This window comes from Stegostoma tigrinum, chromosome 14 (genome assembly GCF_030684315.1).
Source record: "Stegostoma tigrinum isolate sSteTig4 chromosome 14, sSteTig4.hap1, whole genome shotgun sequence".
Lineage (NCBI taxonomy): Eukaryota > Metazoa > Chordata > Chondrichthyes > Orectolobiformes > Stegostomatidae > Stegostoma > Stegostoma tigrinum.
In genome coordinates, this window is record NC_081367.1 from 41,248,545 (window position 1) to 41,262,802 (window position 14,258).

Here is a 14,258-nt window from a genome sequence, read left to right on the forward strand (position 1 = left end):
CTATCCTTGGGCTTCTTCCTCGTTGCATGCCGTCCTTACTAATAACAGAGGGTTAGTGGATGTGAGTTTGCTCGCTGAACTGCAAGGTTAGTTTTGAGACATTTTGTCACCATTCTAAGTAACATCATCAGTGAGCCTCCGATGAAGCGCTGGTGTTATGTCCCGCTTTCTCTTTATCTGTTTAGGTTTCCTTGGGTTGGTGATGCCATTTCCAGAGGATGGTAGGTTGATTTGGAGCCAAAGTGTTTGTTGATGGAGTTCCGGTTGGAATGCCATGCTTCTAGGAATTCTCGTGCGTGTCTCTGTTTGGCTTGATCTAGGATGGATGTGTTGTCCCAATCAAAGTGGTGTCCTTCCTCTTCTGTATGTAAGGATACGAGTGATAGTGGGTCATGTCGTTTTGTGGCTAGTGGATGTTCATGTATCCTGTGACTAGCTTTCTGCCTGTTTGTCCAATGTAGTGTTTGTCACAGTTCTTGCAAGGTATTTTGTAGATGATGTTTGTTTTGCTTGTTGTCTGTATAGGGTTTTTTAAGTTCATTAGCTGCTGTTTTAGATAAATAGACAATAAACAGATAAATAGAAAGCGGGACATAACACCAGCGCTTCATCGGACGGTCACTGATGATGTTACCGAGAATGGTGACAAAACATCCAAAAACTACCTTCCAGCTCAGCGAGCAAACTCATATCCAGAAACTCAACCTGAGCTACAAATCTTCTCAAAACCTGCTCGTACCTATGGGCGCAATACGCTAAAACTGGCCCGATGATGGGAAACCAATGCCATCCGACAGAGTGCCACCCGCGAACAGCTGTACTTCCTGCATGAATGCCTCAGAAAACAGGTACTACCCAAATGTCTCAAATACAAACCTCCCCTCAACACCCCACTAGCGAAAAGAATAGCTGAGCAAAACGGCCGCAGAATGCTTAGAGAAATGATCAATGATGCCCACAACAGACTCCGTAAAACAACCGGGAAATTTTGCGCCAAAAAACTTTACTCACTAACGCGACAGACCATGAATGGACAGACACAGTACAACGAGCCATAGACATTAGACACCGGCAAACACAGAGAACGAAAAAACTAGACCTGCAGAAAAAACTAGACAAACTCACACAAAATAACAACACAGACAACACAGAAGCATGGATAAAAAACTTATCTGACCGACCATTAACAGACACTGAAAAAGCTGTCTTAGTAAGAGGATTAAATTACAACTTCCGGGAAGCGGACAAGAAAGATTTCTTGGCAGCGTTAGAAACAACACTGAAAGACAACAAACTCTCTGAAGAAACCCAGCAAACCATCAGACAGACAATCGCACCAACATTAAGCAGGAAAAAGGAAGAAAACACACTGAATACACAAGAAAGGAAAGCCCTAAAAGGACTCAAAAAAGATAAAAACCGTTATCCTACCTACAGACAAAGGACGCTTGACAGTCATTTTAAACCGAACAGACTACATTGAGAAAGTGTGCTATTACACTGTCCTACGTGCAAGCTCAAATAAGTTGTAGTTTGTTTTCACCAAATAGCAGGAAGACCACATCGAATGGTTGCAACCAAATTCTTTGTCTTAGCCACTGATTCTATCTCCACACCCTATGACTGTCTGAGGTTGAACCAGGCTGTTTACACCCATGACATTCAATTTCGTGCCAAGCTGAGATTTTAACCCCGTATCACAGTTTCAAAGATTAAGTACATCTCCCTGATGTGGCCCATATGCTACCTTGTTTAAGTTCATATACTTCTGCAACCCTCATCACTGCCTTTGTCACTTTAAAACTCGACTTTTCCATAAGGCTGATGGCTGCCTGTCACCACTGTACTTTGTAAACTTCAAGCCATCTAACACTCTGCCATTTTAATCCAATCCACAAGCAATTCTGTGCCTGCATTACACTTGCTTAGTCCCCAAATTTAAAACTATTATCCTAGTATTTAAATTTGCTCATTTCCTCCTCCTTCAATCTCTGTAATTCCTCCAGCCCAGGAATTCCTACTCAGAACTCAACGTTCTTCTGCCTGTTTCCCTGTCTGCATTCCCTCTGCTTTTTCCTGTCACCATGGGAATCCATGTCTTCAGCTGCCTATGGCTCCATGCTTTGGAATTTTTTTCTTCACTCTGTCTCTGTAATTGCACTATGTTCCTTTTGAGACCTGACCTTTATGTTCAGACCTCTGGTCATCCTTGTTGAGACCTCTTCTTTGCTTGGCACACATTGTTTTCTGATTGTGCTTCTAAGGTATTGTATATTTTTGTTTGGCATTGCTTTATAAATGTGAGTCGTTAACATATAACTGTATTTCTCGCTGTGTCACAACTCAGTAGAAACAGTGCAGAGTAACTCAAATCATTCTCGAGATGTCATAAATATGAAAATTTGTCTAAACCACCAATTTTCCCAATTTTATCCAACTCTCTGATTTGGGTTAAAAGTATATTAGATTTATTTTCCCCAATTGTGAAGGAATAACTTTTTTTATTGTAATCCATTTGTTTTTAACTAATATCAAAAAGTAGGCCAGATTAATTGTTAGTTTATAATTGTCACTTAAACAAGAACAGTAAACAGTAAAGAATTTAATTTATGAGCACAAACTTTATCTCTTTTAAAACTGCTACCCACAAAAGAGAAACAAACATGCATAGCTCAAATTGACAGGGAAGAAGAATAATCATCAGATGACCAAAGTTCAGTTTTACCAGTCCAAAATCTCAAAACTAGATGAATTCATTCCATAGCTCTTTTCCTTTCTTCGATGCAATTTGCACAACGATGATCAGTATTCAGATCACTGGCTGCTTGATTGGACCCTGGGGGCTTTAGAATTTTTCCTTTCAGCTGTATATAGTTTGTCCCTGCTCTCTTGAAAGTGAATTAGAGGGGGTAGTTTTTTAGAGCAAGGGAACATGGAGAGAAATATGTTGATGCTGCACGTTTCAGGTTGTTATTAGATATTTTATAATAAACCTGTTCAGAGAGATACTATTGGCAGGACCTGAACCTGGGTCTTCTGCTTCAGAGATATAAAAGCCACATGGTGCCACCAGAACCCAACAAGAAGGTTGTTACTATACTGAGCTCTCCTGAGTGCACAATAAATGTCAATGAAAAGACTGTGTCTCTTGGTAGAGTTGCCCTGAACACATACATAGATGTTGCTGATTTGAATGGACTTCTTCCTTACTGCTCATATGAGACAACATTGTTTATACAACTCACCATGTACTGCAGTAACTTGTTTTTAAAACTGTGCCCATCTTCATAAAACAGTTTCCTTGGTTTAAAGCAGTATCTTTTCCCATTCTAAGTTCACAGCCCCCAAAAAATTGATCTCTTACCTGATTCAGTTGAATTAGTGAATCTACAGATTTCAGATGCAGTGCTGAAGTCTTGAGATTTTGTCTGCCTGACCAATTTTCCTTTTTTTTGAAATCACAGTAAAAATATGCAGAGGTTTAAAAAAATTCTTTGGGATAATGCTTATTACAAATTGATAGGTTACGTTCTTATAGCAGGGAAGTAAGCCTTTAACCAGGACTAAGTGCTATGTGACTGATGAGTGAACTGCTGACACAAAATTATTCTGATTTTATTGTTGGAGAAAATAACTTGTTCTGTTGTAACTGGTAATTCGCCTGATTTTCTGTTAGTTAGCTATGGTGTTGTCACAAAGTAACTGAAGTTCATTGGTGTATAATTGACCAAATTGCACTTTTGTGAATGGAGTTGATTGATGCTGTGGTGAAGTACACAGAATTAAGTTGCCTATTTTATGGTTGGTTGATAGAGAGTTGTCATGATTAATATGTTGTAGAGGACTGTTAAACACTACCTTCAGTTTTGTAGTGCTACAGTGAACGGATATTCTTCCTGATGCAGAATACTGGGATGAATGTAAAGTAAATTCTTAAGAATTTAGTATCATAAATCACATTAAAAGACACATGCAGAGTGTCTTGAAAGAAAAACTATAGCACTGGACAATACTAAACAATGAATCGATCTAGTTCCTACCACACCAACAATTGTGGAAAATGAGTCAAGTTGTACCTGTGTTCAGTCAATTTGTGCACTGGAGCAGACTACTTTTAAGGTGTGATTTATATTTGTTTTCTCATTTTGCTGCCTTTTCACAGGTGAAAGTTTATATAATGAAGTCAAAGGAGTCTCTGATCTGCTTCTGTTGTTAGGTGTGTGAATCCCTTTTGTTGTCATTAACCCACCGATTTATGATTTTAAAATATAACCCCGTTACTTTTTTTAATCTAAACCACACTATCATTGATCATTTAAAGCTATTTGTTTTATGTTAATGTTGGACGACTGAAATTGTTGACTGAAGTTGAGATTACTGGAACTTCCATTTTATTAAGTAGGAAGTGTTTCCTTTTAGATGATTGCAAGACACAAACTGATGAGTAATGCAGCATTTTCAAGTAAACCCCAGAACTTAGAATGTTTCACATTTTGAACACCAGAATTTGGCCAACATCATCTGGTGCAATACCATTGAACTTAACCCTCAGTTAACAACAAGTAATATCCGATGTAACAAAGATTAACTAAGTTTTTTTACACTTAACGGATTACTTTTGTATTTTCTGAAAAGATGGACTTAATGTAAATACATTACTTAAGACCTATCTATGAATTATTTTCAGTTTGCCTGAGGCGCCTGGGAACAATTTTCTGCTCTGCTATTTGCCTCCTTTGACTTCAGTAACTTATTTGTGAAATGTTGTGATCAAACAAGAGCTAACGTAGCAATTTATACTGATAAAGCTCAGTTAAGACATGAATGCATCTTCTTTTTTTGAGTATTTTCAGTTATCTTGTAGTATAGGCAGGTATGCTTGTCACAGAAAGAAAAACCTGAATAGCATTGGACAATAGAATACTTAGCTGAGTGAAGATGAGTATTGCCAATTAATGTTGTTGCAAAGAAATTACTTCAGTATCAACTTAGTGACAGTTTAATGTATTACATTTGCAGGGGAAACAGTTATTTTGGTATTTAAGACAATTTACAACTCATGTATTGAGTTGTGTCTTGTCATTACTTAAGGGAAATAGTAGTAAAGTGAAAGTTTTTGTAATCTCAAATATAGTCAATTTCAGTGAACATAAAACAAGTGACTTCAAATGGTCTTTTAAAACACTGCAGATGAAATAAACAATACCTGGAGCATCTTTGCCTGTGGTCATGTGTTTCATGGTATTTGTTTTGGTGGCATTGTGTTTATAAATAACTGGCTACACAGTAACCTTTCGAATTGGATGTCTGGACAGAAAAAATGCTTCTGCTCAATTTTATGCAGCTGTACACGGAAATGTATGGGAGTAATGAATGAGGGACAATTCTCATCTTGTTTGATAAATAGGAGTTTGGCACAATATTTTATCACCTATGAATATTATGATCACCAATTAAAATTGGAATAATTTTAGATATATTCAAACATTTGCGTTTCTTGAAATGCATTGCTTCCAAGTGTTCCTAATTTTACGAATCCCTGACACCAAAGAAAATCTCTAAAAGCTGTTCAAAAGAGAGGTAATAAATTATAACATTCAAAAACAAAAATAAATAGGAACTGCTTGTTCATGACACGTTTGTACAATAGCCTGTGCTCCCTACTCAGGTTGATAAATGTAACTGAGGTACTGCATTATTTCTTTGTCTGTAGTTAGTGCAGATAAAAAGCACTAGTAAACTTGATCTGAATACTTTAGTGTGAAAGCAGTGATTGAGCTTTAATATGCTAAACTTTAAATATTGTACTTTCAGAATAAGTTTAGCAGAGTACTTGCCCACCATGGTGCATCATTTGTCTTTAATACACGAATGGAAAAGAATCCTCTCAATTTTTGCAGCAGAAGATAAATATTTTATGCTGTTAGCCTCCAAGTAAAATAAGGAGACAGCAAGAACTGCAAGTGCTGGAGTCAGAGTCAATATAATGTGGAGATGGAAGAACACAGCAGGCCAGGCAACATCAGACGAACAGGAAAGTCAAGATTTTGGGTTTACACCCTTCATCAGGACATTATCCGTATTAAATAAACCCAGTTATAAACCACTCTCAGAATCATATTATTCTTTGGTGTTGTTAATTAGTTTCACAGCACAATGCCCTATTGAGACAAATACACTTTTATAAATTCAGTATATGCTGGTTGATCAATTGTGCTGTTGCTCAGATAGAATGTTTAGAAATAGATCTAAATTGATTAAGCCCAGTTGCTAATCTCTCTGAATGGACATGCTTTTTATTTCAGTTCATGCAAGTACCGAACTTTAGCAGGCCCAAGATTTCAGTGTTGCTGACATTTCTGTTACAGTTTTTAAATGTTTTTAATTATCTCAACATACATTAATATCAAAACTGAGAACTTTTGAGTGTGTATTGCTTTCCTTTCTGTGTTTGTTGTGAAATGCTCTGGACTGACAGCTGACCACGTGATTAAACTTCAGGACAATGTAGCCCATTTCAGTAGCTTCTCTGTCTGTACCCTCTATAAGATGCACTACAGTTGCCGCCAAGGTTTCTTTGATGGAATCTCCCAAACCTGTGACCTTTACCACTTAGATTGCAGCAGTGGGTGCACGGGGACACCACCTTCTGTTTGTTTCCCTCCAAAATGCCCGCTTGTCGAAAATTTTGGCACTCCATTCCTCCTACCACCGTGGGAGCTCCTTCACCATATGATTCCAGCAGTGGAAGGTGGTATACTAGGATCTTTTTGAGGACCATAAAGGTTGGCCAATAAATGCCAGTAGTCACAGTATTACCCACATCCTGTGAACCCTTTTTTCTAAAGAAGTCTTATTGATATGAGCCAATCAGTGATTGAGAAGGTTGATTCATTTTTCATTAGGTTTTGTGATGATCTGTTTTTAATTTATCAAATGTTGAATAATACCAATTACTTCTGGTAAGTATTCTTGTACATTAATGAGACCCTGTGCTTCAGCTTTAAGCAGCCATTTAAATTTAATGGTTGTAAACAATGCTTCCCAGAGTTCAGAAAACTGAACAACCTTAGGGAGGAAGAATGGTTAACTAGGGCAGGTAAGTGCTCTTCCAGCACTGTTTGCAGTTCAGATGAGCAGCAGGGCTTTGCCCTTGGCTTCCCAAGCTAACCTTTCTTGATCTGCTTTTCCCCTCTCCCTAAATATATGTACAGGAAGTTTATGCTGGAGTAGTATAAAACAGTGGTTAGACCCACTGTAGAGTACTGCATGCAATTTTGGTCATCTCATTAAGAAAAGATGTTCTTGGAATGGAGATATACACTTTTTTATTTTTACCTCTCTCAGATCCCCTCCCAATCCCCACAGTCTCCTCCTGAGCTGATATTGATCACATTGTGATTCATCTACAAAAATTAGACAGTGTACAGTTTCAAATCTCTTAATTCACACTTCTGGATTAATATTTTAATAAGCTTCAAATTACTGTTTGCATGTTTACTCACTGCAAATTTCCCTCCTTTAAATGTAATTTTGTCATAGAATACTCAATTTGTTTTGTTTTGTGGTAAAGGTCAGTCAACTCTTGTCATTTTTTGCAGATTCTGCTGAAGGCTCTACTGCTATGAAAGCATCTGATACTCAAGGGTTTGACAACAATGGGAAGCAGTATAAGAAGGCAAGTTTCTGGTTAGAAATTAGGTGTTTTCATAGGTTACCTGCTCTGTACAGAATGTTGTGACTGCTTTTAAAGATAAAATTAACTGAAGGGAAAAAAAAATCACTAATTTTCAACCCCACCGGCATCCACATTCAAGATTCATCTCTGCTGTGTCTGTCAATTCAGGCTTGATGCCACCACCAAGTTCACCATATTCTCCCTATCAGCATCTGGAATCTCTTCTGTGACACTTTTTCGTCCACGCTTAGACTCACATCACCTTATTCTCCTTCCATGTCATCTTTCTGTGCAATTGCACAAGGTGTAACATCTGCCATTTTGCCATCTTACCCCTCACAGGCTAAGGCCCACAGTACACCGTTCAGTTGGAGCAACAATTTAGTTACACTATTCATTTATTACACTGTATTTACTGTTCAGAATTCAATCTACTTTATACTAGTGAGAGTAAATGCAGACTGAATGACCATTTTGCAGGATGCCTTCAATCAGTCCATGAGCGTGACATTGATCTTTTGGTTGCTTGCCCCTTTTAAGGGGCTGTTTCACCACATTGTTGTCACACTCGCCACTCTGTCCTTGGTCTGCTAAAATATACCAGTGAATCTCAATGTAAGCTAAGGGGAGCACACTTTGTCTTCCATTAGGCACTTGGTAGCCTTCTGGGCTCAGTTCACCGACTTAAAACTGTGAACGGTGTCCTCCACTTTGATTGTTATTTTGTTCTGCCAGGTGTCGGTCTGTAACTTATATTCATGTTTTTGCTTTCATACAGAGCTGGCCACGATCCTGTCATTCACACTCTGGACCAATGCTTTGTTTCTTTGCTGCAGTCGTTACTACCTCCTTAGCCTTTTGTTCCATGACGCATTTGTTCATTCCATCCCCGAGCTCCCATTTTGTTTGAGCCTCTCCTTCCTCTTTGAAGAGCATAAAACCTGTCATGTTTCTACCTGTATTCACTTTTGAAGGAGAGCCATATCAGACTTGAAATGTTAACTCTGTTTCTTACTCCACAGCTACTGCCAGACCTGATGAGTTTCACCATCACTTTCTGTTTTTATTTCAGGCTTTCAACATCTACATGATCTTGCTTTCATAAAATCAGTAATTGTTGCAAAGTGGTTGAATTTGAGCATGGGGCAATAAATATCAAAGTTGATAATCTAATTGAGAAGGTGTTTGAGCTGCCATTTAACTTGAACAGCTTTATCCATACCAGTGAAACATTTCTGTTCTACAGATCTGAATTTATACAAGATGGACAAGATTGCTTCAGCTCCTTAAAACACTGTATAAGGAAGTTGCGTTAACTGTATTCTGGATTTTGCTACTTTATGACTTCCTAAATGGCTAGCTTATAAAGTGAATTCTGTCTTATTTTAAATGATGATCTAAGCATTCTGTTTAAATATTGATGTGCAAGCTAAACTCCAATGGAAAAAACCAGTACAATGATTGACATGTTGATGAATAGTAAATTTTCATACAAATGTTATGTATAAAATTTTGTCTTGGAAAGATAGAGAATAGAGGCTTTCTTGCCCCCTCTTACTTCAGTGACAATTGGTACCTTTTGTACATTTTGGAAATCTAGACTAATGTTCTAATTACGGAGAATCCTGATATTGGGATAACTCGAATAGCTGTCTGGGTTAGTAATGGTACTCACCAATGCCCAAAAGATTTCTGCAACCAAAGGGCTCAGATATGAAGGGTTGGAAGTTATGTCGGAATTTATTCATTTAGATCCTCAATGATTAGTATTGATAGTGGCAAGAGTTAGAATGGTGCTGAGGGGCAGATAGGAATTTGAAAGCAGGCAGTGAAAAATGTGAAGGGCTGAGCTATGTGTTTGAAATGCATTGGATAACTGTATAAGGAGAGGCTATTTCTTTTCAGAATTCTCGAATTATTCATGTTTATTTGCAGGAATATATCCTCGGAGAAATCGAGAAGCATTGCAGTTGACTGTAATTTTTCTTAGTTTTTTTGTATTATGAATACATTTGAAGAAGACTACACATACATTCCATTTATTCCTCTTCTCTTTTTGCTGCTGTTCTGTCTAAAAGCCAGAGGTGACATGTCTATACCTCCATGGCACAACAGATATCGCCCCTTTGTCCCAGGTGTGAGAATTCTGCATGTTTCAACAAGTTTTTTGCTATGAGAATAGGAAGGCTAAGTCAATAAATCCAACCGTGTTATTGAACAGCATTCAGGAAAGAGTTACATGACCCCTTTACACAATTCATGTAAAATTAAACATAGAAGTTAAAGCGGAATAACTTCATAAAAGTTCACATTACAATATTTCAATAATTACTGTTTATGTTCTCACTGTTAGAATCTTTCTGTATACATTATGTGAGGTTTCTGCAGAAGTGATGGTGTTATCCAAAATTTTAGGAGTTTTTACTTTAAAGATATTACTTAAGTCTTATTTAAGTATGTAGTCATTTGAAATATGTCATTTTTAGTGAGTTGTTTTGTCTGATCCTAATAACCAACATTTATAAGCTGGATTTGCTGAGCTTACTTACCTCTTGCTAATGGGTACCAAATGCAGCAGTCCTTTAATCATTAAGCACTACATACTATCCCATTCCTTCCAAGTGTTCATTTGTCTTTTATGTTGTGTTTTTTTTGTTAATTTTTCTCCCTAATTCTCTCCTTCACCCATTGAAAACTCATGAAGGGTGTGCTTGGGGAGCTCATTCTAATCCAGCAGCAAATCCAGGAGCATGAAGAGGCAGCACGCAGGGTCGCCGAACAGTTAAGCTCTGGCTCCTCTCAACAGAAACGAAAGGTGATAGATTGAACCATCATTTGAGATAAACCAAGCTTGATCGCTTGGTATGACTTATGTTCAAGGATATTGTGCATATTTGAATTGCTCATTGGTTTTGTGCATTAAAAGAAATACAATTTCAAAATTAATTGAGAAATGGCTAGTTATAAATTATGATATGAGTCTTACCAATATATGTTGGAAATGAGCTGTTATGAATATGTGCAAACAGTTTTACTAACTATTTGGACATTCACAGATTTTGTACATGAAGTTTTGATCTAATTTATCAAATTATTTGCACTCAATTGCATTATTTTACATCAACTCTTTTAATACATTTTAATTAACTTTTAAAACAATATTTAATTTGGAAAGTTCAGACTCACCCAGCAAGGTTTGAAATGGCCCAGAAGTTGCAACTCAAGTTATTGCCTGCAAAAATTAAAGGTTGATGGTTTAGTTACTGTAATTGGAAACACTGTTTTACATTGAAACTGCTATCATTTGGGGCAGGAATTGGAGAAACTTGAGTCATCCTTTATATAGCTTAACCAAAAGTAAAATTTAGGGGTGGAGTGTGTGGTGGTGAAAACTGAAGATGATATTCATCAGTTACATTATTGTTATCTCCATCTCTACATATTTGTAGATGGTCTGAACAATGAAGTACTGAAATTCTTGTAAAATGGAAACATTAAGAATTTCAATAGGCTATACCATTTCCACGAGATCTGTCATTTAGAGCAATTTTTGTTTGTATATTTAGAGACGATGAAAGAACAAGGAGGTTAAAAATCTTGTCAGTCTTTAGTTTTGCAGACTTGCATCATTACAGTTCAAGTGAAGGTCATGAAATGATGTCTGACTGTGTCTGAGGTTAGTTTGGAGGCAATTGAAAATAATTCCTGGTTCTGCATGGTGCACATTTTGAGGACTGGGTTGCACGTATAGCTGATACTCTGTACCATACCTGATCAACAATGATGTCGATAGATACAAAAGTACAGTATATTTTCTAACTCTCTTCAATGTACGTTGAAGTAACAAATTACATAAGGTAAAAGTGCATATGTTGGGACAGCAATTGATAAACAATTACTACAGATCCATCCTTGCAATATAACAAGTGTTTGCTCATGATTAATGAGACTAGTAATCCATGGGCTGATTATTTTTACAAAAGTTGCACTTCTGAAAATTTCAACCTCCATTTTAACTAGTTTTTTGTTATTTTCATATTCTAACACCACACTGTTTGAGATGCGTATTTACTATGTGTCTGCTTTAATTTATTCAGAGTCAACATTTATAACATTTGTCTGACAAAATACAGAAATAAATTTAATTATGCATAAAACAAGGATAAGTTTTGAACATGCCACTTCGGGGTAAATCAGACATAGTGAAGTCAAAGCAAAACTACTTTAGCATTGAAATCAATGGGAATTAAAATTGGTCAGTTTCCATACTGGGCAGCTGATCTGCAATAGCAGTTTTATGCTCAGATCACAAATCATGCTGACTAAGAATTATATATTGCAATATTGAAATAATGTACTCTTACGAGGAAACATAACAGAACCATAGCATATAACTCGCATTGACTGTAGTTCTGAGAGGAGCTTGGGTTTAAACAAAAATTAGCCCTTGCTAATTTATTGTTATAACATCCACAAAGAAATTGTAATTGGCATACCATATTTTTCAAAACAAATAAATGAGATAAATATATGGTGTTTGTGATAAAAATGTTAGTATAATTCTGAGATTTCAAGTTTAATTTTGGTAGGCTGGTGATGTGTAGTTTATCTCGCTGGTAGATTTTAAGTGAAACAAAAACATTGCATGTCAATTAACATTTTCTTCCTAGAGTCAATGAGCAGGTCAGAGATTTTGTTTCCAATAGATTTTTTAAATCTTTGGGTGTTTTATTTGCTTCATTTCTTTCAGGTTTCAGACAAGGACAAAGCTGAACAGTTGCAAGAAGAACTTCTCCGCACACAGGTAATGAATGTAAATATTTAATTATCAACATGATTGACATTTACTTTCAGGTTGTGGATATAGTTTGGGGAAACCTAAATGTGTACTTTGCTGTAATGCACGCAATGTACCTCCAATGTCAAACGTTTGTAATGTTGTTTATGCCATTATCACTGTTTTACCTTAGGATAATAGTTTTCAGTACATTTGTCATAGAGTCAGTTACTAGTTTAAGACCATCTAAAGCTGATTGGTCATCAGCTTGTTTTTCAGGGTAGTGTGCTCTTGCCTTTTTCTTTTGAAAAAATGCATGTCAATAATGCCACAGGATTGGATATTTCCAATCTAGTGTTATTCCATTTAGAAAGGATAATGTGGAGCAGATGTTTATTTTATTGTGAAATAGTCAATCCAGATTCTTAAAAAATTATGTTTACAACCTGCAAAACACCTACTGGTGCAGAAAGTAATGGAATGGTGCGTTATGACAAGGGCTTTGAATTAGATTATTCACCTTTTCCTTCAGCGCAGATTTTTGTGTTGCAAATTAATCCCAATGACAGATCACGGCATCTTCAACTTCATTAATGTTGGTTCCAAGTGGTTTCTCTCCTTAACCAATGTGATTCAAGGATTAATAAAGAAACAGGATGAACAGAGAAAAGGAATATTGGGTAGAATGGAGTTAAATTAGGTACACACAGAGAAAGAATTAAGAGATAATAAAGAGATTTCAGAGAGCAATTTTAAAAATTAGGCTTAGATTTTTAGGTTTTAATAGGGGCTCTAAAATTTCATTGTTTCATTTCTGGATTCCAAAGTTAAGTTGTATGTCAAGAACATAATACACTTCATTTAACAGTGTCCTTTTGTGTGGCTGTGGCAAGATTAATGTGTTTTCATGATAGTTTCATTACGCACACTGGATAGACAAATTAGTGATATTCTGCACACCTTAATAACAGTCAGTATCATGATCCTGCTATTGATTTGTTTGAAGATATCTGTGCCATTATTTTTGTGACAGTCTGCTTCTAGATGGTGCCCAAGAGTGGAAAAAGTTAAAGATATCTGGGTTATCTTCTCAGAAATTTTGAGATTGATTCCTGTCAATTTTGTAATGCTAGCTGTAAAAACTTTGTGTTAGGAAATTATAACTCAATTGACTGAAAACGGGGATGTAACCAGAATAAGGCCTTAGTAACTAGGTCTTAATGGCTACCATCTCAACTTCAGTACATAAGACACCACACCAAAATTCCAAACCTCTTTAACATTCACTCATTATGAGAACCTCTTCATTGTTGGCAGTGAGGACATTCATTCTTTCTGTCATGTAATGTTGCTATGAGTACAGCACAAAGTTTATATTTGAATGTCAACTGGTGAATTTCTGTGTATATGAAACATGCATTGTAAATGTCTATTGAAGACAAATTCATCTCTGAATATTAATTGAATTGGTTCACTAGAAATTGCTGATTTGTCACAGACATGCTCGCATTGACACCGTTTTAACCATACCCATAGTTAGTAGAGAATACCTGATACACAATTTACTTACTTTAACAAACACCTACTTCAATTCAGTGTCAAACCTTGTGGCCTTTCTCTTTCACTAAAACTTGCAACACTGTGACAATTAGCTGTGATAAATGCACCCTCCTTTGGCAGCTTAGATTTTATTCAGCAATTGAGAACAGATTTCATCAGAGTGATTGCTGAAAATTTTAACTGACAACGTAAGACATTTCCTGACTGGCCTCTGCTGTCCCCAGAATGCAGATGAAAGCTGTT

At 36.6% G+C, this 14,258-nt stretch overlaps 1 protein-coding gene across 8 annotated transcripts in view; it reads left to right on the forward strand.

The window, feature by feature from the left end:
• Positions 1-14,258, forward strand: part of opa1 (OPA1 mitochondrial dynamin like GTPase) — a 128,173-nt gene that overhangs the window by 15,913 nt on the left and 98,002 nt on the right. For 3 of the 8 annotated variants that reach the window (XM_048542006.2, XM_048542005.2, XM_048542007.2), the window contains exons 6-9: positions 4,163-4,216; positions 7,602-7,678; positions 10,383-10,493; positions 12,429-12,482. In XM_048542006.2, the coding sequence (XP_048397963.1) occupies positions 4,163-4,216; positions 7,602-7,678; positions 10,383-10,493; positions 12,429-12,482 (296 nt within the window). The remainder of the gene's footprint in view (positions 1-4,162; positions 4,217-7,601; positions 7,679-10,382; positions 10,494-12,428; positions 12,483-14,258) is intronic. The other 5 variants (XM_059651099.1, XM_048542010.2, XM_048542009.2 and 2 more) reach the window with 5 other exon arrangements.